The sequence below is a fragment of the Lissotriton helveticus genome, chromosome 7 (assembly GCF_964261635.1).
Source record: "Lissotriton helveticus chromosome 7, aLisHel1.1, whole genome shotgun sequence".
Classification (NCBI taxonomy): Eukaryota; Metazoa; Chordata; class Amphibia; order Caudata; family Salamandridae; genus Lissotriton; species Lissotriton helveticus.
The window spans coordinates 6,370,432-6,396,316 of record NC_136068.1 but is presented as its reverse complement, the minus strand read 5'-3'; the positions used below and the strand labels follow the sequence as shown (position 1 = coordinate 6,396,316).

General features: G+C 45.2%; 1 protein-coding gene across 1 annotated transcript in view; it reads left to right on the top strand.

Annotated features, from left to right (window-relative positions):
* CBLC (Cbl proto-oncogene C) overlaps positions 1-25,885 on the top strand; it is a 147,153-nt gene that overhangs the window by 91,894 nt on the left and 29,374 nt on the right. Inside the window, exons 9-12 of the mRNA XM_078651274.1 lie at positions 1,666-1,748; positions 9,991-10,058; positions 23,623-23,794; positions 24,445-24,512. Of these exons, the coding sequence (XP_078507400.1) occupies positions 1,666-1,748; positions 9,991-10,058; positions 23,623-23,794; positions 24,445-24,512 (391 nt within the window). The remainder of the gene's footprint in view (positions 1-1,665; positions 1,749-9,990; positions 10,059-23,622; positions 23,795-24,444; positions 24,513-25,885) is intronic.

Here is a 25,885-nt window from a genome sequence, read left to right as displayed (position 1 = left end):
ATGCTATAAGTGTCTGCTGGGGGGTGATGCTATAAGTGGCTGCTGGGGTGATGCTATAAGTGTCTGCTGGGGTGATGCTATAAGTGTCTGCTGGGGTGATTCTAAAAAGTGTCTGCTGGGGTTATGCTAAAAGTGTCTGCTGGGGTGATGCTAAAAGTGTCTGCTGGGGTGATGCTAAAAGTGTCTGCTGGGGGTGATGCTAAAAGTGTCTGTTGGGGTGATACTATAAGTGTCTGCTGGGGGGTGATGCTATAAGTGTCTGCTGGGGTGATGCTATAAGTGTGTGCTGGGGGGTGATGCTATAAATGTCTGTTGGGGTGATGCTATAAGTGTCTGCTGGGGGGTGATGCTATAAGTGTCTGATGGGGTGATGCTAAAAGTGTCTGCTGGGGTGATGCTATAAGTGTCTGCTGGGGGTGATGCTATAAGTGTCTGCTGGGGTGATGCTATAAGTGTCTGCTGGGGTGATGCTATAAGTCTCTGCGTGGGGTGATGCTATAAGTGTCTGCTGGGGGTGATGCTATAAGTGTCTGCTGGGGTGATGCTATAAGTGTCTGCTGGGGGTGATGCTATAAGTGCCTGCTCGGGTGATGCTATAAGTCTCTGCTGGGGGTGATGCTATAAGTGTCTGCTGGGGTGATGCTATAAGTGTCTGCTGGGGGTGATGCTATAAGTGTCTGCGGGGTGATGCGATAAGTGTCTGCTGGGGGTGATGCTATAAGTGTCTGCGGGGGGTGATGCTATAAGTGTCTGCTGGGGTGATGCTATAAGTGTCTGCTGGGGTGATGCTATAAGTGTCTGCTGAGGTGATGCTATAAGTGTCTGCTGGGGGGTGATGCTATAAGTGTCTGCTGGGGGTGATGCTAAAAGTGTCTGCTGGGGTGATGCTATAAGTGTCTGCTGGGGGGTGATGCTATAAGTGTCTGCTGGGGTGATGCTAAAAGTGTCTGCTGGGGTGATGCTAAAAGTGTCTGCTGGGGTGATGCTATAAGTGTCTGCTGGGGGGTGATGCTATAAGTGTCTGCTGGGGGTGATGCTAAAAGTGTCTGCTGGGGTGATGCTAAAAAGTGTCTGCTGGGGTGATGCTAAAAAGTGTCTGCTGGGGTGATGCTATAAGTGTCTGCTGGGGTGATGCTATAAGTGTCGGCTGCGGTGATGCTATAAGTGTCTGCTGGGGGGTGATGCTAAAAGTGTCTGCTGGGGTGATGCTATAAGTGTCTGCTGGGGGTGATGCTAAAAGTGTCTGCTGGGGTGATGCTATAAGTGTCTGCTGGGGTGATGCTATAAGTGTCTAGATGATTACTAACCCCCGGTTGGTGACAATTGCTCAGGGTTTTAACTCTAAGCTGAGAAGCTCAGGTCTCTGTTCTCGGAAGGGTGGGGGGGCGTCGATCCCTGAAAACAACGTGTTTTTGTTTAGTTTTCCTTCATTGCTGAGGAGTCGAAGCTGCCTCTCAGGCTGCTCTCTCTCCTTCTTGCTCTGACATGTTTTCTCTCTTTGGGGGGGCGGGGGGGGGGTACATGCTGGGGTGATGAGAGGCTCCACCTGTCATTTGGCTTCAGAGGGGAGGAAGGCTGCTTTGAAAGTATTTCTCCTTTAATGTTGGGTCAATGATGGTTCCTTCATCTTTCCTGAGACCTGTCTTTCTACCTTGCCTCTCTTAGGAGCCCCCGGACAGCAGCAGCGCCCCCTCTGGCCCTCTTCAGAACGGCAGCGGCAGTGCCACCGATGGCCCTCTGGTGTCCTGGTGAGCAGAGTCCAGGGGCCCACGGGCCCCTGGTGTGCATCAGTGTGTTGTATAAATAAATATCATATGTGCTCTAAATATCATTTACAAAATATCCCCCTCCTGTGTGTATTTCAATATTAATGCCAAAGAGGTGATATTTTAGTAAACATTACTTATGTCAGACAATCTTCTAGCTGCGGTGTTGTGGCAGCCCCCCCCCCACACCTCACCACTCGAGTCTGAGAGACGCCGTGACCACCTCACCCATTCTCACCCTAGTCCTTAGTACCTCGAGGTGTCTGCTTTGGACACCATGGGGTGTCCTTACCACTGTGGGGCGGCACCGACATGACAAGATACCTCTCTTGTTGGGCCCGATTCACAGAACTAACTTAAGACAAAATCCTAAACTTGCTAACATTTTGGTATTCACAGAAGGCACTTACTCATTTCGGTATTCACAGAAGTTAGGAGTCCTAAACTGAGAAAAATCCTACCTACCTTTAAGACTTTCAGTATTCACAGAAGGCATTTAGGAGTCCTAAAGTTAGGGCTCCTAACTTCTGTGAATATCAAAATGAGTAAGTGCCTTCTGTGAATACCGGAATGGTAGTAAGTTTAGGATTTTGTCTTAAGTCAGTTCTGTGAATTGTGGCCAGGGTGATTTGTGTGCGATATTAAATTAACATAACATAACAGCATAGCATAACATAACACACCCATGCACCATTTCCTGGAATGCCATGAGTGTCGGCAGCTTCCACTGCAGCCGTATTGTTCATGGTCATCGAGGCTTTTGTATGGGGACTGGAAGGGTAGTACATGTTACGTGAATGCGGTATGTCTGTGGAGCTGCCCTAGACTGCCCCTTCCAGGGCCTGGGATCTACTTGCCATGACGTTTCTGTGGGTGGCTGATACAGCTGTTTTTGTCTTCCCCCAAAGGAGTCGGTGGGCTCTGTAGTCAGTGTCATGCTGGCACGCCCCTTCCTTCTGGCTTGTACACAACACTTGTTGTAGAGGTGTGTGCTTCATGCAGGGCTGTCCTTCCTGCTTGCTGGAGGTGTCTGGTGGGGTTTCGGGACTGCTCGGCAGCACTGCTGTATGGCCCTCCATGCCTCTGATACCTTTGGATTGCTGTTCTTGTCTGTCACTTCAGGATTTTTGATGGTGTTGTATGGAGGGCGTACTTGGGGAAAGCGTTCACTCCCTTCCACTGTTTGTACTCACTCATTTCCTCCTGGCTGGTCTTTATGGGGTGTTGGCTTTGCTGGGACCTGATGGTGTCTTGCTGAAGTGCACATTGTACCTGGACTCTGGGGATCCCTGCTGAGTATGCTCTTGAGTGGCAGGAGAGATAGTGCACAGAAGCACTCCTTCAAGGCACTCTTCCCCTCATTTCAAGGAAGAGAGAAGAGGCACTGGCCTGACATCCTCCACAGACACTGACGCTCACGTTCAGTCTCCGATTCTTCGAGTCTGACTCTGAGGCACCTCAGCCTCCCTGGACTGCCTCCCTTCCCTCATCAGCGTCCCCCAGACTCTCTACTCTTCCTCTTCGGTGCCTCTTGGACTGGTCCCTTTCCTTCCTCAGCCGGGCCTGACTTGAAACTCATAGCAGCCCTGGCGAATGTTGTCAGATCAGTCCCCCTGTGGTCTGTAGCGAGCGAGCACAACGAGAGAGCCTGACCACTACTAGGGGGCTTTGGGGGGTTCTTCCCCCAAGAAAAGTTTGGAACATTGGCAAAAGTGGTGCATTCCACCACATGTTTTTCATTATATTTTCAATGAAATTCGTTTGAAGCATATTAATTGATGACCTTACTGTGCACCAGGATACCACACTCTTTATTGGGGCTCCCCTGCACATGGTCCATTGTTGGATGTTCACGAGCACGTGTGGACATGGAGAGAGAGAGTTGACTATACTATGACCTAAGCACCATCGATACAACTGTGACCTCGTCCTGTGTCTCTTTCTTAGGTCTTTCCGTGATACTGCGGGTAACTTCACTCGTAGAGCTGATATGTGGTAGCTAGAATCCACACACACCACACTGTGTAGATAGTTCACCCCCTAGGTCCTGATGAATTGCCATGGATCTCTCTGACCAACAGGCATGAAACATGTTGACCTGTAGAGTTGAGCATAGCTAAGCTGAACCATCAGATAGCTGCTATTCTTCTGTTGCTTTAACCAGGTTGATAGCCAGCCTGAATAAAAGTCTTTTTGGACTATCCAACCTGTTTTAATCACGTTTTACACTACCTGGGCCCCTCACACCCCTTCACCAAATGGCAAGGAACAAAAGATCCCCGCTCAAGAGCACCTTTATGGGTGCTCGTCGGGTATTGCAGCACCGACCTAACGAGAAGCAGGTCCATATGATGAAGCATGACTCACAGTAGGCTGGGTGTGTGAGGGCCCTAGTTCCGACAGGAGGAATTCCCCTCCTCCCTTTCCAAAGTACCCTAACAGAACACATAACCAGGGGCTCTCAGACTCTCCTCTCACTTGTCTGATCATTTGAGGAACTGCAGACCTTCTGTTCTTAGTGCTTCTGGTGGTTGCGATTCTCTCTCGGACACTGTACACGTGGCCATGGAGGGCCCACTCAGAGCCTGATGGGGGGGTGTTCTTCGAAGAATGACCACCGGTGCAGCTGGAGGGAGCCTGTAGAAACCTGAGGGTCCGCTCAGAGCAGGGGAGGGGCGTTCTTTGAAGATTGCACTCCGGGGCAGCTGGAGGGAGCCTGTAGAAAACCTGAGGGTCCGCTCAGAGCAGGGGAGGGGTGTTCTTTGAAGATTGCACTCCGGGGCAGCTGGAGGGAGCCTGTAGAAAACCTGAGGGTCCGCTCAGAGCAGGGGAGGGGTGTTCTTTGAAGATTGCCCTCCGGGGCAGCTGGTGGGAGCCTGCCGTTGTACTCTGGGTTTTCGACTGATTTTCCTGAGTCTTTCAGGACTGGCTTGTTCTTTTCTTCTGTGACAGTAAAATGTGATAGTTGTGTATTTCTGTAAGGAAACACCTGTTTTTGGATGCTCACCCCCAAAGATGGTGCACTGGAAGAAGTAGTTCTCTCCTCCCCCCTAACAGACAGCAACAGCGGACCCTCTATCAGTTGTTGGAGCAGTTTGCAGGGCTATTCTCTCTGATCTCAGGCCTGACAACATGGTGCACCCATGATGTCAACACAGGCGACAGATTGCCTGTCAAAGGTATCATTTCAGATTGCCAGACCAGGTCTACTGTGACCGCATGAGGAAAGCAAGAAATGTCATTCTTGAAAAGGGATTGCAAGTATGAGAGACATGTTAGTGTGCCCACCCAATGATCCATCTATCAGCTCATGCACCCAATGATCCATCCTTCAAGGAGTTCATTTACTCCATGGCCCAGTCATCAGTTAAATTAACTCAGTGACTGGGTCTTTAGCTGGTTCATTCAATCTTAGACGCAGCCATCTATTAGTTAATGCATTAAATTACCCATTAATCAGATTGTTAATTCTTTTGGTGACCCATCCATCAGTTAGTTCATTCACTCAATGACCCAGCCAACAGTTGGTGTTTTCAATCTGTGACCCAGCCATCTATTACTCATCTTTTAATTAATTAATTAAATAAAATGATAATTCTTTTGATGAACCAGCCAGTAGTTACTTCATTTACTAGGTGACTCACCCATCAGTTAATTTGTTTACTTAATGACCCAGCTTTGAGATTCCCTGCCATCAATGTAGCTCAGTTGAAGCCTTGCAGACCCCGGTTGCACGGTAGGGATCTCTGAATAAGGCGGTCGTCTTCCACTAGCAAGGTGGAGGCAATGACTTCCTTTCACCCAGTGGCTTGGATGCCTGCCCACCCTACTTTAAATGTCCCAGTCAGTGGAGCCATCATGTGAGTGCCTTTGTCTTAGGGAATAAGTTCCCGAGAAGTTAGTACTCCATGATCTGTCAGCGGTGGCCTGGGTGGTATTTTTTAATATTTCTTCAGCGGAGTAAGGGTTGGAATCTAGTATAACCCACTGTCAGCCTACCCACTGAGGACCATTAATTAGTAGCCAACTCCCAATCACAGTTTCAAAGAAAGATCATTAATCTCAAATAAATAACACAAACAAAATACATTATAGTATTAGAGATTTAAAATTAATACAAGTAACATCACTAGCAATTCTGCCATGCATGCTAAAGCTTGCAGCAAAACTCTAAACATTTAGTAAATCAAATCAAAGAATGCAAAGGATGTTTTCCAAGCTAACAGGATGGTTCAATTAGAAATCTCTCAAAAGGACACATGTTCGAGTTAAAGTCCACGAGGGCAAAATTCACACGTATAGGCAAAAGGAAATCGAGCTTTTTCAAAGGTTCAGGTTTGGATTCTCACTGGACAGCTCCAAATAGTCCAGCAGATATCTTCATTAGCATAAGGCAACAAGGAAATAAGATAGCTCAGCAGGCAGAGTAGAGTCGAGGAAGTGATGGAACAACTGCAACGGCCACAGTTCCCAAGAGCAGAGAGTCCTCCGGCAGCCAACACCAAAGGAGAGGCAGGGGAGCTCCGCACACTCCTCCTAAATCCAATAGTCTTCATCGTGCATATCTGTCATCATGACTGTTAGAACTGAGGTTCTCTAGTTGGCAATGGTTTGCACCTTTGTCCAAATAGGGACCCTTGCTTCTAGTCAGGGTAAGGGGGCGACACTCCTGAAATAACCGCTGCTCAACCCTGTAGTAGCTCGGCACGAGCAGGAAGGCTTATCTCAGAGGAAGTATGTAAAACATTTGTGAACACATATAGTAATCCAGCTACAACACTATAGATGGACACCACACAGGTTTTATAAAAATAAGTATTCTTTATATAGACTTAACACAAGACCCAAACGACAAAAATCCACACTACAGTATTAGAAAAATAACTTTTTGATAGTAGAAATAGCTTAGTTCAAAGATGATAGTAAATGCGACACGTTTCTCACAAAGTACCTTTTGATGTGTAACGCAAGTTAAACAAAAGGTTCGCATGGAGAACGATGCGTCAGTTCCTTGCTTCGGGGGAGGCGATGCATTTGTTTCTCAGCGCTTGCGCCAACTAGGCATCTTTGATGCGATGCGACGACATAAAGGAGATGCATGCACGCCCGATGGCCGTGCGGCGACTCTGGAACTTCTGAGCCACAACAGGCCCTGCGACATGCTTCTCTGGTGATGCGACGGCAACCCTTGTGGTGGTGACACGTATCTCCGGTGATGCGACGACAAACAGCTGCGATGGAGACACGCTTCTCCGGTGATGTGACGGTGACCCTTGCAGTGGCGACACGCTTGTTCGATGATGTGACGGCAACAGCTGCGGATGCGACACACATCTCCTCGTTGAGTCATGCTTCCAGCCCCCAACAATACGCAAGCTTCTGCAGACAGAATTCCCAACAAGGAAATTCAGGGGGGAGCTGGTGGGGAAGTCTTGTATCCCTGAGACTTCAGCAGGAGGCAAGCACAGTTCAAGCCCTTGGAGATTATGCTTCAAGATTATGAAAGTTGCAATAAAAGTCATTCTCCTTTCCTTGGCAATAAAGAAACCACTGTAGGCCAACCCCAGAAAATAGCACGCTGGCACAGGGGCAGTCAAATCCTTCAGCTTCCTTGGTTTCTTCTCCTTGGCAAAGGGTTGTCTTGATTCTCAGAAGTGATCTAAAGTTCTGGGGTCAATATTTATACCAGTAAATCCTTTGCCCTCTGAAGGCAGAGGGTGCCTGTGCCCAGCCAAAACCAGTTCTGGGCAGCTTCCTGGCTGGAGGTGGCAACAGCATTGTCTGAGAGCAGACCTGGCCCAGGTAGCTGAAAGGAAATCTCCTCCCCCGACTCTCTATTCTATGAAGACTGGGGGCGCTGAATGGAAATCTCCACCCCCCCACCCCCCCCAGTCTCTGTGCAGCTAAGGTCCTATTCAGCCCAACCCTGACTCATCAGACCTCTGGAGCCCAAGCCCTTCTGTCACTCACAACCAAGACATGCAATACACAACCTAGAGAAGGCAGGCTGGATGGTTAGGCAAGAATATACCTACTTTCTAAAAGTGCTATTTTCAAACACAGAATGTAAAAATCACCTTCACTAAAATATGTCTTTTATCATTCTGAGTTCAGGCATACTAAATTCGTTTTTCTACCATGTTCCCTGGGTCAGTTCGGATTATAAGATGTTATAATCGAACTGCCCATTCCGGCCTATGGGGAACCGATAGCCTTGCAATAGTGAAAAATGAAATTGGCTGTAATTCACTATCAGGACATGCCACACACATCTGGGCATGTCCTTTTTTACATACAATACACCCTGCCCATGGGGGTACCTTGGGCCTACCTTAGGGGTGACTAACATGTAGGAAAGGGAAGGTTGGTAAGTATGTGCACTTACCAAGTCAACATGGCAGTACTAGACTGCACAAAGGCTCTGCAACGACAGACCTTAGACACCCTTTACAAGCTGCTTCTGTGGGTGGCACAACCAGTGGTGCATGCCCACCAGCAGCATGTGATCTATAGGCCCTGGGCACACACGGTGCACTGTACTAGGATCTGACAAGTAAACCAAACCAGCCAATCATGGAGTCACTAATCCATACATCAATTTACAAAATGGAGCACTTGCACGTTGGCACTGAATAGCAGTGGCACAGTGCCCAAAGCATCTAAAACCAGCACAAAACAGATCAAAAACAGAGGAGGCAATCAGTAAAAAATGGAAGAGAGGCCCACGCCAAGGTGCCAGGTCTACCAATGACCTCGCCGTCAGTCCATTGTGGAGTGATCCCTTGTGATCACTCTTCCGTTTAGCAGGTACAAATCGATACTCTAGGAGAGACCGTACATTGCATCCTCACAGGTTTGTCAACAAAAAACTTTAATATTGTTGCTTTGTCCATAGACACGGTCAGAAGGTTCGGCTCTCGTGGAATCCACACAAAAGAGAATTAAGGAAAAGTGTCCAGTTTGTCCTTTAAGGAATGTGACATGATCAGAACAGTAAGCAACATTTGGAAAAGTGTTAAAAGTTCATTGCATCAGGACATGGAAAGACCCAGCCTAAAGAGAAGAGTTAATTCAAGCATCTTTAAACTCATTCAGTGTAAAACTCGTACTTTATGTTAAAAGGCATTATAAAATCACTCACATACATCATATATAAGCATTCTATAATGTGTGTCAGTGATTAATTCACATTCATGTGCAACTGTGATTATGGCCCACTGATACATTTTCAAAATAGCAATGTGGAAACTAATTTTATAAAAGCATTTGATCAAAATAGTTTCCATAAATCTAAAATCTGCATAATATTAGGTATCAATATAAAAACTTTCTAGGTTGTAACATGTAACATAAAGGTTTTGTGCCAATATATGCTGTCAAGCCATTCTGCAAAAATTGCTAAGTTTTCCTCTTTTATCTTCACCACATCTTTTTTAGAAATATAAGTAATTAGTTATAAAATCACTATGGGGCATATTAGCAAGGGCCATATCGCCGCTTTAGCTGCACTTTTTGGAGCTAAAGCGGCAATATTTTTATCGCCCTATTAGCAAGCTGTCGCTAACAGCGGTTAACGACAGCTTTTGGGCGATAGCGACCGGTTTGGGGCCCGCTTTGCATGTCAGCGATATTTATCGCTAATGACATGCAAAGTGGGCATACCTAATCTGTTAGCGACTGAAAGCAGTCGCTAACACAGCTATCGCCTATTAGCAAGGCAGGCATAGCGATAATAAAAATCGCGCTGAGCGCGATTATCGCTATAATCTAGTGCCTGCTAAAACATGACTTACCTGTTTATCCAATGGGAGGTGGATCTTCAGGTTAAGTCCCCATTGGCGTTAATGCATGAATATTCACGCATTTCGCCACTATCGCTGGAGAAAAAAGTTGCTAATAGCATGTTTTCTCCGCTAATATATCCAACGATAGGCAGCGATAAAAAAAATGCGCTAAGTGCATTTAGCGATAAATATCGCTATTTCTTGCTAATATGCCCCTATGTTTATTGGCTCTACTGTTCTCTAAATAAACAAGCAAACTTTTACGTTGCTAGATGGTTCAACTTGACCTATTTTCAATAGTTTTTTTGACATGCGTGCACAGTGCACATTTACATTTCATTGTTCTTTTCGGTGCTTTTGTCTTAATCAGAAACATCAGTATTTTCGCTCTAACACTTGCAATAGAGGGACCGGTCCTTGAATGTTTGACTCTCTTTTAGGCATGCTCAGCACTGCGCAGCACCAGAGGAGCCCTGCTACTCAGAGAGCACACCGGAAGCTACGTCAGGTGGGTGGAGTCATTATTGAAAGGAAGTGACATCATCATCACAGTGTGTGTGAATGGCTCGTCCCCAAGGAGCCTGCCGGGGATTGTATGATCCTTCATATCTGTGTGCTCTGAGATGCTAGTTGTTGTGGGCTCATTGTTGTGACGCTGCCACATCCTATTCCAGTGACGTCAGTCGCATCCTGAAGGGAGGGGGCTGCTGGTGGAGGAAGTACAGGAACCTCTGTGGAAGTGTTCCTGCTCCAGACAATAAAGCAGTGCTTATCTTCTCACACGTGTAGCTTTTCACTACAATTGGCGACGAGCCGTCTGGAGTATAACCTCAAACCCACCTGTATTCCGGATTACCTCAGAATTCACATACGGGTAACACACAACAAACCTGGGCGGTCGGGAGGATGGATCAAGGGTGACCTGTCTTCATCTCACTATTATGCAAAGTACTCATGTTGTAATGCCTGTTAATTGTTGTTAACAACGCGCCTGAAGAAGTTGAGCGCTATGAAATTGTCTGTTATACGCACACCATTGTCCCGCGTGACGTGTTCTCTTAGAATCCCCCGCCATGTTGTGAGCTCGCGCGCTGCTGCACGTGTGGCTGAGACAGGATGATCTCCAACGTGGGGCACGCGGCATCACATGCTGCACGGGGTCACGCTGCGTGAACCTGCACGGCAGCCATTTTGGGTTGGGCAATACGGTGATTACAATGAATATGTTGTTACTTGTAGTATTGAGGGAAATGACCACAGAACATGTAAAGGTCACAGCAGCGGATCCGATCTGGTTTCCTGTCATTTATTAATAAGTGACCAGATAGATATTCCAGAAGTCAGACTTTCATGGAAATCGTGAACTATTAATGATAAAGAGTGGACAGTGTGTAGGTCCTCTTATAAGGTGTCAGTGAACGAGCCCATTATAAAAAAGTCTACACAAACATTCAGCGTCAGTCCACCTCAGCCTTTTTGTCTTCAGGTTCAGAACCTTTGTTGAGGAGGGTGCAATGGAAGGATTACTTTCTTAACTACATACCGGTGATTGATGATACAGGAAAGAGGTCTGTGGAACAATGCAAAATGATTTTATGGCAAGGCACGGAGGCCAATATTATGCAAACCTCTTTATTGCTACTCAGACAGAAGCAAACAATACACTAAGAACTTAGAGTAGGAATCTGAACAACATTTCAATCCGCTATATATTCCTGAACCAGGCAGCCATCTTCCTTCTTTGTTGCTGCTCATGCTCGAGACCCCCTCACGGCCCGGGGGAACACCACCTCCCCAGGGCACACTTTATTTACCTATGGGTGTCCATTGCTGGCCCCCGGCCCCAGGGAACACCACCTCCTCTGGGCTGTGCAAATGTAGGGAAGGGGCCATGCAACCCCCCTTCTAGAGCCCTCCATGGCCCTGGGGATCCCCACCCTCCCGGGCCGGCTCCTGCAATGTCCCGGGGTGCCCAACCTCGGGACATTGCTGTTTGCTATGGCAGGTCGGGAGCACAGCTCCCACGCTGTCATATCAAACACTGCTTTGCCTCTTGAAGCAAAGCAGATTGCTTTTGGACAAGAGAGGCTGCATGTCAGCAGCTCCTCTTGTCCAAAAGCAATGCTGGCTCCCGCAGGAGGCGGAGAGTCAGCAGGGACTGTGGGGGCATTGGGGCTCCCCCCAAGGTCCCCTTCAAAGAGGCCAGGCCCTGGGCGATGGGGTCCAGGGAAGGGGGGCCAAGTGGCCCCCCTCCCTTTTGTATTTTAGTTTTAAATAAATAAGGATGGGCCCCGGGGTATGGGGTCCCAGGGCCAAAACTGGCCTCAGGAGGGGGGCCAAGAGGCCCCCTCCTTGAAAAGGATTTAAAAAAGATATATGTGGCCATGCCCCCTTTCCATTTTTTTTAAGGGAAACAAAATGCTCAGGACCTGGGATATGGGGTCCACAGGGCCCAAAAATAATAAAGGGAAGGGGACCACACAGTCACCCTTCAAAAAAGCAAAATTTAAAAAAGCCAGTGTCTCGCGGGACGCCCCATTCCCTCCCTGCACCACTGTGCAAACGCATCTCCTGGCGCGTTCTAAGTTGGGGGATTATGTCCCTTCGAATCCTGAGGATCCCTAAGGTCCAACTAGCCCACCAGGTACCTCCAGTAAGCCCCACACCGTGGGATTGCTGGGAAGTGGTCTGAGGCCATGCCCCATTTTATACCACTCTGCAAACACCTCTCTTGGCGCACTGTTGGTGGGCTGATGAGGTCCTCTTGTTTCCTGAGGACCTCAGGACTAAGGTGGACCACATTCCTCGAGCAGCAGAGTGCCAGGAGGTGCGGTTGCAGAGTGGTGTAAAAAGGGGGCCTGGCCTCAGACCACTCTCAGCAATCCAGCTGTGTTGGGCTTACTGGAAGTACCTGGTGGGCTTGTTGGCCCCTGGGGACCCTCAAGATTCAAGGGGACTTAATTCCCCAACCCAGAACACACCAGGAGGCGCATTTGCAGAGTGATGGAAAAAGGGGGCAAGGCCTGTGTCCACCTGTCAGCTATCCCACTATCTGGGGCACACTGGAGGTATCAGGTAGGGTAGTTAGGCTCTAAGGACCCCCAGCAGCGAAGGGGACTTTAATCCCCATCCGAGAGCATGCTAGGAAATGTGTTTGCAGAGTGGTGGGAAAAGGGGGCGTGGGGTGCTATGAGAACTTAGCAATCTTGCTGAGTGGGACTTACTGGAGGTAATAGGAGGGGTAGTTGACCCCTAAGGTTGACCTTGTGGGCTAACTACCCCTCCTGTTACCTCCAGTAAATCCCACAAAGTGGGATTGCTAAGAGGTCTTCGGGAGGCCACGCTCACCTTTCTCCACCACTTTACAAAAGCGCCTCCTGGCACAGTACTGGTTGGGTGATGAAGTCCACTTTACTCCTGCAGTACTTTGGCGGCCAAGTAGCACTCCTGGTACCTCCTGTAAGTCCTACGCAGCGGAATTCCTGAGCGCTGGTTGGAGGCCCAGCCCCCTTACTCTGCAAACGCGACTACCAGTTAAAGAAGGATTTGTAATGTATAGGTCTTGCATTTGCAAGAGTTAGAGCTATTAGCATTGTTAATCTAAAAGTTTTTTATTAATGTTTCTTGGAGTGGAGTGAATGTAGGTTGTGTGTAGTGGAATTATGTGGTATGTTGTGCAGTGAATTTATGTGGATAGAAAGTACGTGGTATTTAGTGTATTGGAATTATGTAGAGTGGGATTATGTGTTCTGGAGAGTAATTATGTGGTATGGTAATCTGTGTTGTAGAATGGTAACCTCAGGTTTAGCCTCCCTCGTTTCCATACAAGCTAAACTAAAACCCCACTGCGGTGCAATTCCTGACCTAGTCAGAGGTATGAGCAGGGCCACTGTAGTTATGCGACTGTTTGGCTGCACCAACTTTTGCACAATTATACATTTTTCGCATTAGCCACATAATTCATCATCTGTAGCCAAATCTGCAGATTTGAACAAAAAAGCCTTGTTTCTAGCTCAAACGGATCAAGCGTTATCAAAAATGCAGCGACAAGTGTTACAGCGTGGTGGAAGGCCTTTTGTAAACCTAGAATGGTCACCTGTTATTTATTGCTAAATGTGGGTGTTAAGTTGGTACTAATAGTGTACAAGCCACTCTTGATTCGTTCTGCTCCTCTCTTGCCTCTTTCTGCATTTCTGTTGCTTCTTTCTGCACCTTTCTTTCTTTTTCTGTAGTTCTCTTGCCTCTTCCTGCACATCTCTTCTACTTTACGTACCTCTTTTGCCTCTTTCTGCATCCCTCTTGCCTCTTTCTGCACCTCTCTTGCCTCCTTCTGCATCACTCTTCCTTCTTTCTGCACTCATCTTTCCTCTTGCTGCACCTCTGTTCCTTCTTTCTGTACTTCTTTTGTTACTTTCTGCACCTCTCTTACTTCTTTCTCCACCCCTCTTCCCCCTTTCTGCATGTCTCTTGTTTCTTTCTGCACTTCTCCTGCCTCTTTATCCACCTTTCTTCCCTCTTTCTGTATCTCTGTTGCTTCTTTCTACACTTATCTTGCATCTTTCTGTACCTCTCTTGCCTCTTTCTGCACTCCTCTTGCCTCTTTCTTCACCTCTGTTCCTTTTTTCTGCACTACTTTTGTTACTTTCTGCTCCTCTCTTGCTTCTTTCCCTACCTCTCTTGCCTCTTTCTCAACCCCTCTTCCCCCTTTCTGCATGTCTGTTGCTTCTTTCCATACTTCTCTTGCCTTCTTATCCACCCTTCTTCCCTCTTTCTGCATCTCTGTTGCTTCTATCTGCACTTATCTTGCATCTTTCTGTACCTCTCTTGCTTCTTTCTGCACTCCTGTGCCTCTTTCTGCACTCCTCTTGCCTCTTTCTGCACCTCTGTTCCTTTTTTGTGCACTTCTTTTGTTACTTGTTGCCAATCTCTTGTTTCTTTCTGCACCCCTCTTGCCTCTTTCTCCATCGCTCTTTCTGCCCCATGTTGCTTCTTTCTGCACTTCTCTTGTCTCTTTCTCCACCCCTCTACCCTCTTTCTGCACCTCTGTTGCTTCTTTCTGTACCTCTCTTGCTTCTTTCTGTACCTCTTGTGCCTCTTTCTGTATCCCTCTTCCCTCTTTATACACCCCTCTTGCCTCTTTCTGCACCTCTGTTGCATCTTTCTGCACTACTCTTGCTTCATTCTGCACATCTCTTGCTTCTTTCTGCACCACTCGTGCTTCTTTTTGCACCACTCTTCCCTCTTTCTGTACCCCTCTTGCCTCTTTCTGCACCCCTGTTCCTTCTTTCTGCTCTTCTTTTTTTTCTTTCTGCACCCCTCTTGCTTCTTTCTGCACCTCTCTCACCACTTTCTCCACCCCATTCCCACTTTTTGCATCTCTGTTGTTTCTTTCAGCACTTCTCCTGTAAGTTGGCGCTAATGTGTGTGGGTGTGAATAAAACGAATCTAGACACTTATGTATTTATTGTTTGTATTTTAAAACCTTTTTTTCTCCTCTTGAGGTCGTATTTTCGAATAGAAAAATGTCAGAAAAAGACATTTGCAGCAGAAAGTGTATCCTCTTTTTTGGATCCATTTCACAGGAGAATGAATGAAGGAAAGTGGAGGAGAGAAGTCATGGTTTTCTGCAGGTCATGAAGAGGGCGTGGCGAAGCAACTCACTGCTGGAGCACAGCAGCGCCGCAAAATGTGCTAGTATTTTCCAGGACACTTATGGGTATAAGCGCGCTATATAAGTTTCAATAACATTAACATTAACATTACAGAAGAAGGAAATGTGCATCAACTATCTGGAGTTGCTGACAGGATCCTTTGCTGTGAGGAGTTTTGTCAGGAACAAGGCAAAGTGTTGTGTGTTCCCGAAGATGGACAATGTGTCGGCAGTAAGGTATGTGAACAAGTTGGAATGCCCTTGTTCAAAGGCTTTAGCGGATTTAGCAAAAGATTTTGGGCAATTTTGTCTAAGCCAGAATACTGTGGTGCAGGCCCAACATATTCCGGATCAGAGCAATACGGGGACAGACTGGAATGCCAGGCGATTGAGGGATTCAAGCTATTAGATGTTGAACAGAGAGCTCCTCAAGGCATTGGAAGACAGGTGGGTCCATTGCTATTGGACTTGTTTGCGAGCAGATTGAATGCACAGTTTCACAGGTTTTACAGCTGGAGGCCAGATCCGGAGGCAGAGGCAGTGGATGTGTTCCCACAACAATGAGGAGTAGATCACAAATTTGCCTTCTCTCCGTTTGCTTTGGTTCAGAGGTTGGTGTTGAAAGTACGGACAGAGCTGGCAGAGTTGTTGTTAGTGGCTCCTTTTGACCTCCCCAGGTGTGGTTTCTGGATGTCATGTACCTGTTAATAGTCGATCCTGTGCTTCTTCCAGTATCTTGGGTCTGTTAGTGAATCTTGTGGGGGAGAGTCACGGTCTGGTGTTGCAGGCTCCGTTGCAGATGATGGGGTGGTTGATTTCGGGAGAGTTTGGCAGGTGTCAGACCTATCGTCAGAAGCTTCAAACCTTATTAAGGACTCCTGGGCTCCAGGAACGACAAAGGCATACAGGTTGTCATGGAAGAGATGGGTGTGCTGGTGCGCTTCACTGCATTTGGATCCCCTTTCAGCACTTGTAGTAAGTGTGGTTAATTATTTGACGGAGGAGTTTAGAAGGGAGTTCCTATAGTTCGGTAAATCTGAGTAGGTCGGCAATTTCAGCGGATCATGGATTGTGGATTGTGTGCCAATGGGGCAGCAAAATGTGGTGAAAGACTAATTCAGAGTGTATGCTTGAAAAAGCCCCCAGGACCAAAATATTCTTCCCTTCGAGATATCGATTTGGTATTAAGGGAGTTGGCTGATTGGCGTGAGAATTCATTTTTGGATTTAAAGAGTTGATCGTTTAAACTGACTATGCTTCTTTGCTTAATTTCTTTTAGTAGGGTGTCAGATGTTAGGGCATTAGAAGTTTCATCACAAAGTTATTTACCAGATGGAGTGTGTTTCAATATTAGGAAAATAACTAAGACTACATCTAGGAGAATTTTTATGCGAGAATGAAGGAAAACAGGAAACTGTGTGTAGTAAGGTGTTTGCAGGAGTATGTGAAAAGAACAGCGAGTTTAAGGGGTCAAGGAGATACTCAGTTATAGATTTGTTTCAGGTATCCTCATGAACCTGTTTCTAGCTCTACTCTAGCTGGGTGGGTTAAGGCAGTCTGAGAAAGGCTGGGATTGATGTTATGAGGTCTGGAGCGCGTTCAGCAAGAGGAGCTATGGCATCAAAAATTAATCTAACAGGAGAACGTTTAGGAAGTATTCGGACTGCAGCCGATTTATGGCAAGGCATTGAACATGCATAATATTGTCCTCCATGTCATAAAATTAAAATTGTCCACAGCAGGGGTCGCTAGGATTAGACACAGAGGCTAATACTATCCCACCCTACTGATGGTGGCCACCCTTTAGACTGCTATATGCCACCTGCAGTTTGCTGCAGATTACAGGAATAAAACATGTACAATAAACTTTACTTTGATGTCTGTCTTCCTGGATACGACAGACTTTTTACTGAAAACGAGTGTTTGGCGAACCGCCGACACGGACCGGCGTGTCCTGTATGAGGAAGCTGTACTTCAACGCTGCATCAGGTTATGGTTGGGTATACTCTGCAACCAGGAAAGGAGTTCACCTATAAACGTGGCACACAGTGACTGTATTGTACCTTAAACACCATTGTCTATCTTACATGAGACAATGTTGGTCTGTGGGAGAAAAGAATACAGAAAGTGTGGCCGTGTCCTTGAAGTGTGCTATGACGTGTTTCTGTGGAACACAAAATTCTTGACATGCATCCTACAGCATGGTCTTCTGACAAATGTGACTGCAGCTTGATCTATGTGCACTCACTTCAAGCAGTGTAATGTCAGCGGAAATTTTGCAGTGTAACGTCATCACACGCTTTTGCATGGAAGCCATTTTAGGAAGGAAAACACACTTTTTGTTAAAATGTTACCGCTCTAGTTTAATATTTTTTTGTCATTCAAGATGATGCTATTCATCGCGCAGGAGTAAGCACTGTTGCTGAAGCGAAGTCTGCGCGTCTAGAGTGACAATCAGCATTGTTGACTATCGACGGCACTGGGGACAGTCAGTAAGTTTTCAAATCTACATGCATTAGTGCAGGTGTGCTCGCTGACCCGCAAAGGAATCTACTAACAAGTGTGTACTATTAAACCCTGGATGTTCATTTGTTGGTACTCACAGCAACAGGTCTGGAATTCGACTACTGGTTTGTTTGCTGACGTTGAGGCGCACAGGGTATACTAAAATTGAAGCACATTTTTTATGATGATGTGCACAGCTTGATGGAGATGAATTTATTTTCAATGGCTACCATTTAATTTGTTTTTCCTACTACAAATTTTAAAGTCATTTGTGGAGTGTTTTAAAACTGTTTCTACCAAACTTAAAGTTTGTGGTTAGCATTCAGTACCAAGAGGTGTAGTGTATTTTTTGATAACAGCTTTATATCAGTCTTGTGTGAGCTATAGGATATATTGGGTCAAAATGCAGAGTGTGAATCCTCCACCTCCTTTCCTACAAACATCGGGTGAACCACGGGAAACAATGGTATGATGGCTTTGAGACATATCTATGTGCCCTTGGGGCATTATGCTTTCGCCCTGAATGGAAGAAGGATTTGTTGTTGCAATCCTTAGGGTTTGAGGGCAGAGCCATTTTAAAACCTCTTCCTGATTTAAGGATTGAAGAGGGTGAAGAGCAGTTGGATAAATTTCAGGAGATGGTTGAGAAACTACACAATAGATTTGATATACAACCCAGTATTGAAGTAGTCAGGCATAAATCTTTTACGAGGGTCCAGAATTCTGGAGAAGACATTGACACATACATCACGGCATTAAGGAGACTAGCGACTGATTGTCAGTTCATAAACTTTACAGATCAGTTGGTGAGGGATCAATTCATTGTACATTGTAGTGTTAAAATCATCAAGCGAAAATTGTTATCTGTGGTAAACCCATCGCTAGATCTTACTATCAGAACTGCAAAAAGTATTCAGTTGTCTCAACTCTCTGCAAGGAATTGGAGAGCAAAGTTTCTGAGCCAGTCACAGTTGTCAAAACAAGGATAAAGACCTCATTCTTTTTTTCACATCAGAAAGTGGGTTTTCGTTTTGGTAATCTCATGCATGCAAAGGGGGGAAGACAATGTCCTGCTAAAAATATTGGGCCCGATTTACAAAGGTAAACTGAAACAAAAGTCTAACTTTACGACTTTCGGTATTCACAAAGTGCATTTATGAGTAGTAAAGTTAGACTTTTGTCTCAGTTAAACTTAAGTTTTTGTCTTAACTTTAACTGAGACCAAAACTGAGACAACAGTCTAACTTTACTACTCACAAATGCCCTTTGTGAATACTGAACATCATAAAGTTATACTTTTGTCTCAGTTTACCTATGTGAATCGGGCCCGTTGTGGGTAGACAATGTAACAAGTGTGGACATTTTGTCAAAGTGTGCCAAAGTCAGAGATTTAACCTCTTCGCCGCGGCGGACATTCCGTCGCTGTGCTGAAAAAATTGACGCTTGCACAGTTCGGACGGCCTCGGCTGTCCTCCGCACATGCCCACTGTGACGTCGGACGGCCGGGGGGCGACCGACGCATCGAAGAGGATAAAGGAGCTTTTTTGGTCAAGTGTGTCACAGATGAGTGTGTTCTTGATGATAAAGAGAGCATTCTTAGAGATTTGAGAGACATGGTCCTGGTTGTTAAAAATGCTGTTATATGAACAGGTGACCCAAGTACTTGTATTGAGTCATATGTTGAAATCATGGTGAGTGACAAGGTCTTAAAACTATTGGTCGATTCTGGAGCATGCATATCAAAGATTACTAAAGCTCTATTTAACGAGGTTTGGCCAAATGGACCTTTGTTACCACCAGATCGAATGGCTGTGTTGTATGAAGGACTCAGAATAGACTTGTGTGGGTACATAGAAGATGTATTAGAATTTGAGGGCATAGAATCACAGGAAAAATCTATGTGGCACACAAGAGGTTAGATATCCTAGGCTGGTTTCACTAGTGCCTGTTTGAAATGATTCTGAAAACAGATGTTGTCTATTAGCAATCATCAAGACCTAGAAAAAATCATGAAGAAATACCTGCTTGTGTTCTCAAGAGAAAAGAGCAAGATTAAAAACTATAAGCATAACATTTTAGTAAAGGATTGTGCAGTTCCCGGCAAACACAAACTTGGGAATGTGCCCTTTAGTATTCATCCAGATTTAGAAAAAGAGCTGGATATATTAAATAAGAGAGGGATTATTGAACCAGTGGATTCCTCATTGTGGTTGTCACCTTTGGTTGTTGCTTACAAGTACAATGGGAAGTTGAGGGTGTGTGTTGACATTCAGTGTTTAAATAGGGAGATCTGGGTTGATGCACATCCATTACCCAACACCTCAGATATTGACAGGATTGAAAGAGGCTAGACTCTTTTCAAGGCTGGATTTAGCCTCAGCCTACCACCAAGTAGAGAAGGAAGTAGAATTGAGACATCTGACAGCATTTGTGTCTTCTTTTGGAATGTATCAATATTATCGCATGCCATTTGGGCTGGCCTATGCAGCTCCGTTTTTCAAAGGGAGAAGGTCAACATACTCGAAGAAGAACAAGGTATTTCCATTTTTCAGGATGATATCTTAATCTTTTCCACAGATAGGCAGTCTCACAATAAGATATTGGATGAGGTGTTGAGAAGATTTGAAACAAAAGGGGTTGTGCTAAGGAGGGACAAATATATTTTCCTTATTGATACAATTGAGTATTTATGACAATGTGTCTCATGTGAAGGCATTGAACATAAAGCTGCCTTAGTTGAAAGCATCACACAAGCTAAGCCACCGGTGGACAAAGTAACGTTAAAGTTGTTTCATGGCTTGTGCGAATTTTACTCAAGATTCATTTAAAACTATGCAATGAAGTTACAATCCCTGTCCTGTATGTTGAGGAGAGGGAATGCATTTGAATGGAGTAAAGAATGTCAGGATGACTTTGAGTAGGTGAAGAAGCATCTATTTTCCTCTAAAGTTTTGAAAAATGTTGCTCCGAATCTCAAATGTGTGTTGACAGTGTATGAGAGAAATGTCTGGTTGGGGGCTGTGCTTACTCAAGTGAAAGATGCACAAACCCAGACCATTGGTTATGTCTCTCATTTCTTATCTGATACTGAAAAGCAGTACTCAGTCATTGAGAGAGAACTGTTAGCGTGTTGGTGGGCGGTGATGACATTTAAGAACTATGTGTGGGGGAAGCGTTTTGTGATTCAGACCGATCACAAGTCTTTGGTGTACATTCTGAGTGGAAGAAATTCTAAGGGATTTACCCCACCCCATATTACTAGGTTTTTTACAAAGTTGTTGCAGTTTAAATCCACACCTGAGTTTATCCCAGGGGGAAACATTGTTGTGCAGATTTTCTATCACACTCACCTGCACTTGAAAAGAATGATATAGCATTGAGTAATGATGATGATAATGAGAACTGCATTATGGTGTTCACAGATTTACCCCATTTGCTAGCTTATACTGAACAAGAGTGGAGGAAAACGTTGAAGGAGGATGCTACCTTATGTTTAGTCATGAACTATAGTGAGTTAGGTTGGCCAAAAGAAAGAAATATTGATCTGTGGAGGATGGATTAGTGATGAGAATGGATACATTTGTTCTGGCCGTTTCATTGAGAAATTCCCAAATTGTAGGTGCACATGATGGACATTTAGGCGCTACTATGACAAAAAGATGCTTACAATTGTTTTTGCGGTGGCCTGCTATGGATCTGGAAGTTCATCAAGTAGTCAAAGAGTGTGTGATTTGTTCGAGCTGTGACAAGTCCATGAGAAGTAAGAACTCCCCCATTATGCCCAATAGAGCTCCTGGGGAGACCCTGGGAAAAAGTAAGGATTGACATTGTAGGGTCATTTCATTCATTGGATAATACTTCTAAATTTGTGCTGGTTAGGGTGGACTATTACAGTAAGTCGCCTGAGCTGAAGTTTGTGAGTGAGTGACTTCTGAAGTAGTAGTAGAATTTTTAAAGGGCGTTTTTTAAAAGAGGAATTTCCTGCCATGTTCGTATCAGACAATGGGGTCCAATTTGTTGCAACGATGTGAAAGTATTTTTAGAAGGTAGTCGTGTGAAGCATCTCAAGAGTTCGCTATATCATCCCCAAATGAATAGACTCATTGAGAGGATGAATAAGGTGTTGGGTGTTTGTATTCAGTGGGCCATCACTAATAAGTGTGTTGTAGCTAATGCTGTAAGGAGTATGCTTTGGTTTTACTCTGCCACTCATTATGCATCCGACTGGAGTTTCACCGTTTGAATGATTACAAGGCATAAGAGCTACCACTGGTTTTTGTCCTGCATGGATGAATAAGTGATTGAAAGTTAGTCAGGGTAATGAGTTAGATTTGAGGTCAAGGCCAGAGTAAGCAGAATGCAGTTGAAACAAAAGAAGTACTTTGATGAAAGAAACAGGGTTAGAGTTAGGCCTGGGCGGTAAATTTTGTTCTACTCACGGAAATTGCGATAATTTGACATTTTTGCGTTCCGCGAAGAGTGCAAAAATGTCAAAACTTTCACAATCTGCCGCGAAACTGACGTTTTTTATTGATCGCGCTTTAAAAATGCGTTCTCGTGCGCGCAGTAGCGTCCCTGCGTTCGCCGACGAGTTTTCCTATGTTGGATTGTTGGTAGCCGGTCGCGCAGTTTGCCGTAGATTACAGGAATATAAAAAAAGTACATATAATCCTAAAGTTTGGGGTCTGTCTTCCTGGATACGACAAACTGTTTCTGTTTATTTGCAACACAAAAGAAGGAAGATGGCAGCCTGGTTCAGGAATATATATTGGCTTGTAATGCTGTCGGATTCCTCTTCTAAGTTCCAAGGGTTCTAAGTGTATTGTTTTAGTTGCCCCTGTCTGAGTGGCAACAAAGGGATTTGCATAATGTTGGCCTCCGTGCCTTCAATAAAATCATGATTTTCTGCCCACCCCTGCTGAGGATGTCAGAAGTCTAAGGTGCCCTGTACGACCCGAAGGGTTAAAAATGTATAGCCGCCTGTCCAAAGCAGCTATTGTCGGGGATGTCAATGTGGTTGCTGCTGCAAGTCTTGTTTCGGATAAGTGCTTTGCACCAACATTATGCCGGGGTATAACAAGGTGTACATTTTCCAAAGGAAACAAACTAAGGATGAAACCGTAGAAGAATATGCATCAGAACTACAGAAACTAGCCCTTGATTGTATATTCGGTACCTCAAAGATCAGGTACTCAGGCATGCGAGTCATTCTATTGTTCAGGAAGGCTTGTGGGTGAACGGAGACTCAGCGTTGGAGGATATTGTAGCTGTTGTCTGTAATGCAGACATTTCAGAAGATGTGCGGTGGCTTTGAAATAAGGGATAAAGGTAGATAATTCTGTTAACAAACTTTGGGGCATATTATCAAGACAGGCGATAAATTTATCACCGCTTTAGTGGCAGAAAACTGCTGCTAAAGCGGCAAAAAAAGGCTTGATAATATGCTCTATGGAATTCCAATTGAAGCCCATGTTAGATGTGAAGGACATCTAACCTGGGCTTCGATTGGAATTCATAGAGTATATTATCAAGCCCATATTGCCGTTTTAGCAGCAGTTTTCTGCCGCTAAAGCGGTGATAATTTTATCGCCTGTCTTGATAATATGCCCCTTGGTATTAATTCCAGTGAAAAAAGCAACATCTCCTGTTATTGCTGTGATAGCAAAGAGAAGCTTCCTTATAGCAAAATCTCTCCAGCTCTGGAGCAGAGATTCAGGAGTTGTGGCATAGTTGTCCATTTGGCAAACATTTTCTTGAAGAAAAACCATGTTAAGTGAGTTTATGAGGATGCCAGGGGTATGGAAATGGATTAGTTTGTTTGCACCAGTTTCAGATTTCAGACTTTGCAAACTCAGGGCTTAGGAAGTTTGATTTATTTTGAGAAGCTTCAGATAAATCCTGTATCATTGTCTTGTAGGTCAAGGCACCATGAGACAAGCGGAGAGCTGGCCTGAACCAGAGCTCTTCTCCAACCCACTGTTCCACCAGCTCTGCTTTGAAGGGTACCCTCAGGAGCACATCACCAGAGCCCTCACCATCGCGCCAGATGACATCCACCTGGCTCACGACATCCTGGCCTCCTTTGAGCGGTGAGAGATCACAGCCGCAGAGTTTGAACCAGGTGGCATCTTTCTTCTCAGGGAATCTGGTCCTACTCACGCACAGACATTCGTGCATTAGAAGGACCGCGATCGTTCTAGACCCAGACGCTAAGAAGTACCCAGTTCCTATGTTAGGGCGATCTCAATCCAAATTTAAAAAGAAAACACTTTAAAAATAATTAAATCCCTTTATTACAATCCCCCCCATGATTTTGTGCAAAATTTCCCTAAACCTTCCTTACTCAGAAACACTAGACCGCTAACAAAAATGGGGGTGGCCGTCAAGTGTCACGCAGCTCAAAACCCTACCATATTGTAATATTCCCCCCTCAGTAATGTCCCAGTTTCTAATTTGGATATTTTATTAGTAATAATACTAATACTACTACTACTACTACTACTACTAATATTAATAATAATAGTAATAATAATAGTGATTATGATAATCATACTAATGGTGATGGTGATAATAACAATAATACTACTAATAATAATGACAATACTTTAATAACTTTAATATGTCTTCGTTGGGTTCGCGGTCTCCTGCGAGTGGTGGACAGCGGCCGTTTCGCAGCTGCTCTTTTGTGGATGCGCTTGCAATAGAGTGACCTCTCCTTGGATGTTTGACTCTCTTTCAGGCACACTCAGCGCTATGCAGAACCAGAGGAGCCGTACTATTCAGAGAGCACATCAGACTTTGCGTCAGGTGGGTGGAGTTATATCAAAAGGAAGTGACATCATCATCACGGTTTAGGTGCATAGCTGCCAAGGTTTCAGATTTCTTATGTGTGACATTTTCATAATTTCAGTGTAATTATGAGTGACATTCAACAACTATGAGTGACACTTTCTAGCGGTCAAAAATCAAGCAATGAAGACTAAGTAAACGTAAAGGAAATGACTCCCTCAGTCAGGCGTCAGACTCATAGGAATGGCGGAAAGGGACGGACATGTGCCGGGCATGTGCCGGGCACCAGGATACATTCACACAGTTACCATATCAGTGATTCTAAAATATTTTCTGACTAATCGATTAATGATTACAGCTGTGCTCAAGGGCGCCCTTTGGCTTTCTCAAAAAAAAAGGGAGGGAAATGTTTGACAATTGGGTAGGGTTGTAGTGTCAGATTTGTATTTCCCGTTAGTTTGTTGTCTGACCAGTTCAAAGAGTTTTTTGGGATGGTTGAAGGCTGTGTCCAGTTGCTGACAGAAATATGATGAGTTGGCACTTCTGATTCACTTATCGTATTTCCTTCATTTTTGCACAACTGTTTAAGGTTCGACAGAGATGGGGTCAGTCTCCATGCTCTTTCTGCAAGTGTAAGGGTGCGGCGTTCCTCGTTAAGGCCGCTCTTGAGATTAGACCTTCTTATTGGGACGCTCTTTAGTCTTTTGGGGGCAATAGAGTCCACGATGTTGGACATAGAGCTAAAACGGGAAACATCACTTACAACGCAACTTTTACCACGCAGTGCCTTTACATCGCAACCATTACAACGCATTGCGCTGGGGGGCGCTCAAGGATAGGGAATAGGTTAATTTACTATCCAATAACCTTCCCTAGTGTCCACGGGGACTGGAGTTGGAATAGTAAATTAAACTATTGACTATCCAGCGCCCAAAAGCACTATGCGTTGTAATGGTATGCGTTGTAAAAACCACGTTGTAAAAGCATGCGATGTAAAAGCATGCGTTGTAATGTCGTACATCCAGCTAAAATTGTGCTTAGAGAGGTCTTCAGCATCAACTATATCAGTGGGAGGAGACAGGAGGTTAAGGCTGGTGGTTGGTATCATGTCTAGATTGAGATCGAAGGTGTTTCTGATCCAATCTTTTGTTTTTACGGGCTGGCTTTTGCGGATGGTTGCCTGTACCACAATGAAGAAGGTGATGCAGTGATGATCGGTCCAGTTGCAGGGTGAGATAGAATCCAATAAAATGGTACTTTCCTTGGCTATGATTAAGTCTACGTTGGCCCCTTTTATATGAGTCGGGCTGTTACAGACTTGGGTCCGGCTGAGGTCACGGAGTAAAGCCTTTAAACAATTCACAAGTGTATCATTTGTGTCGTTCCAATGA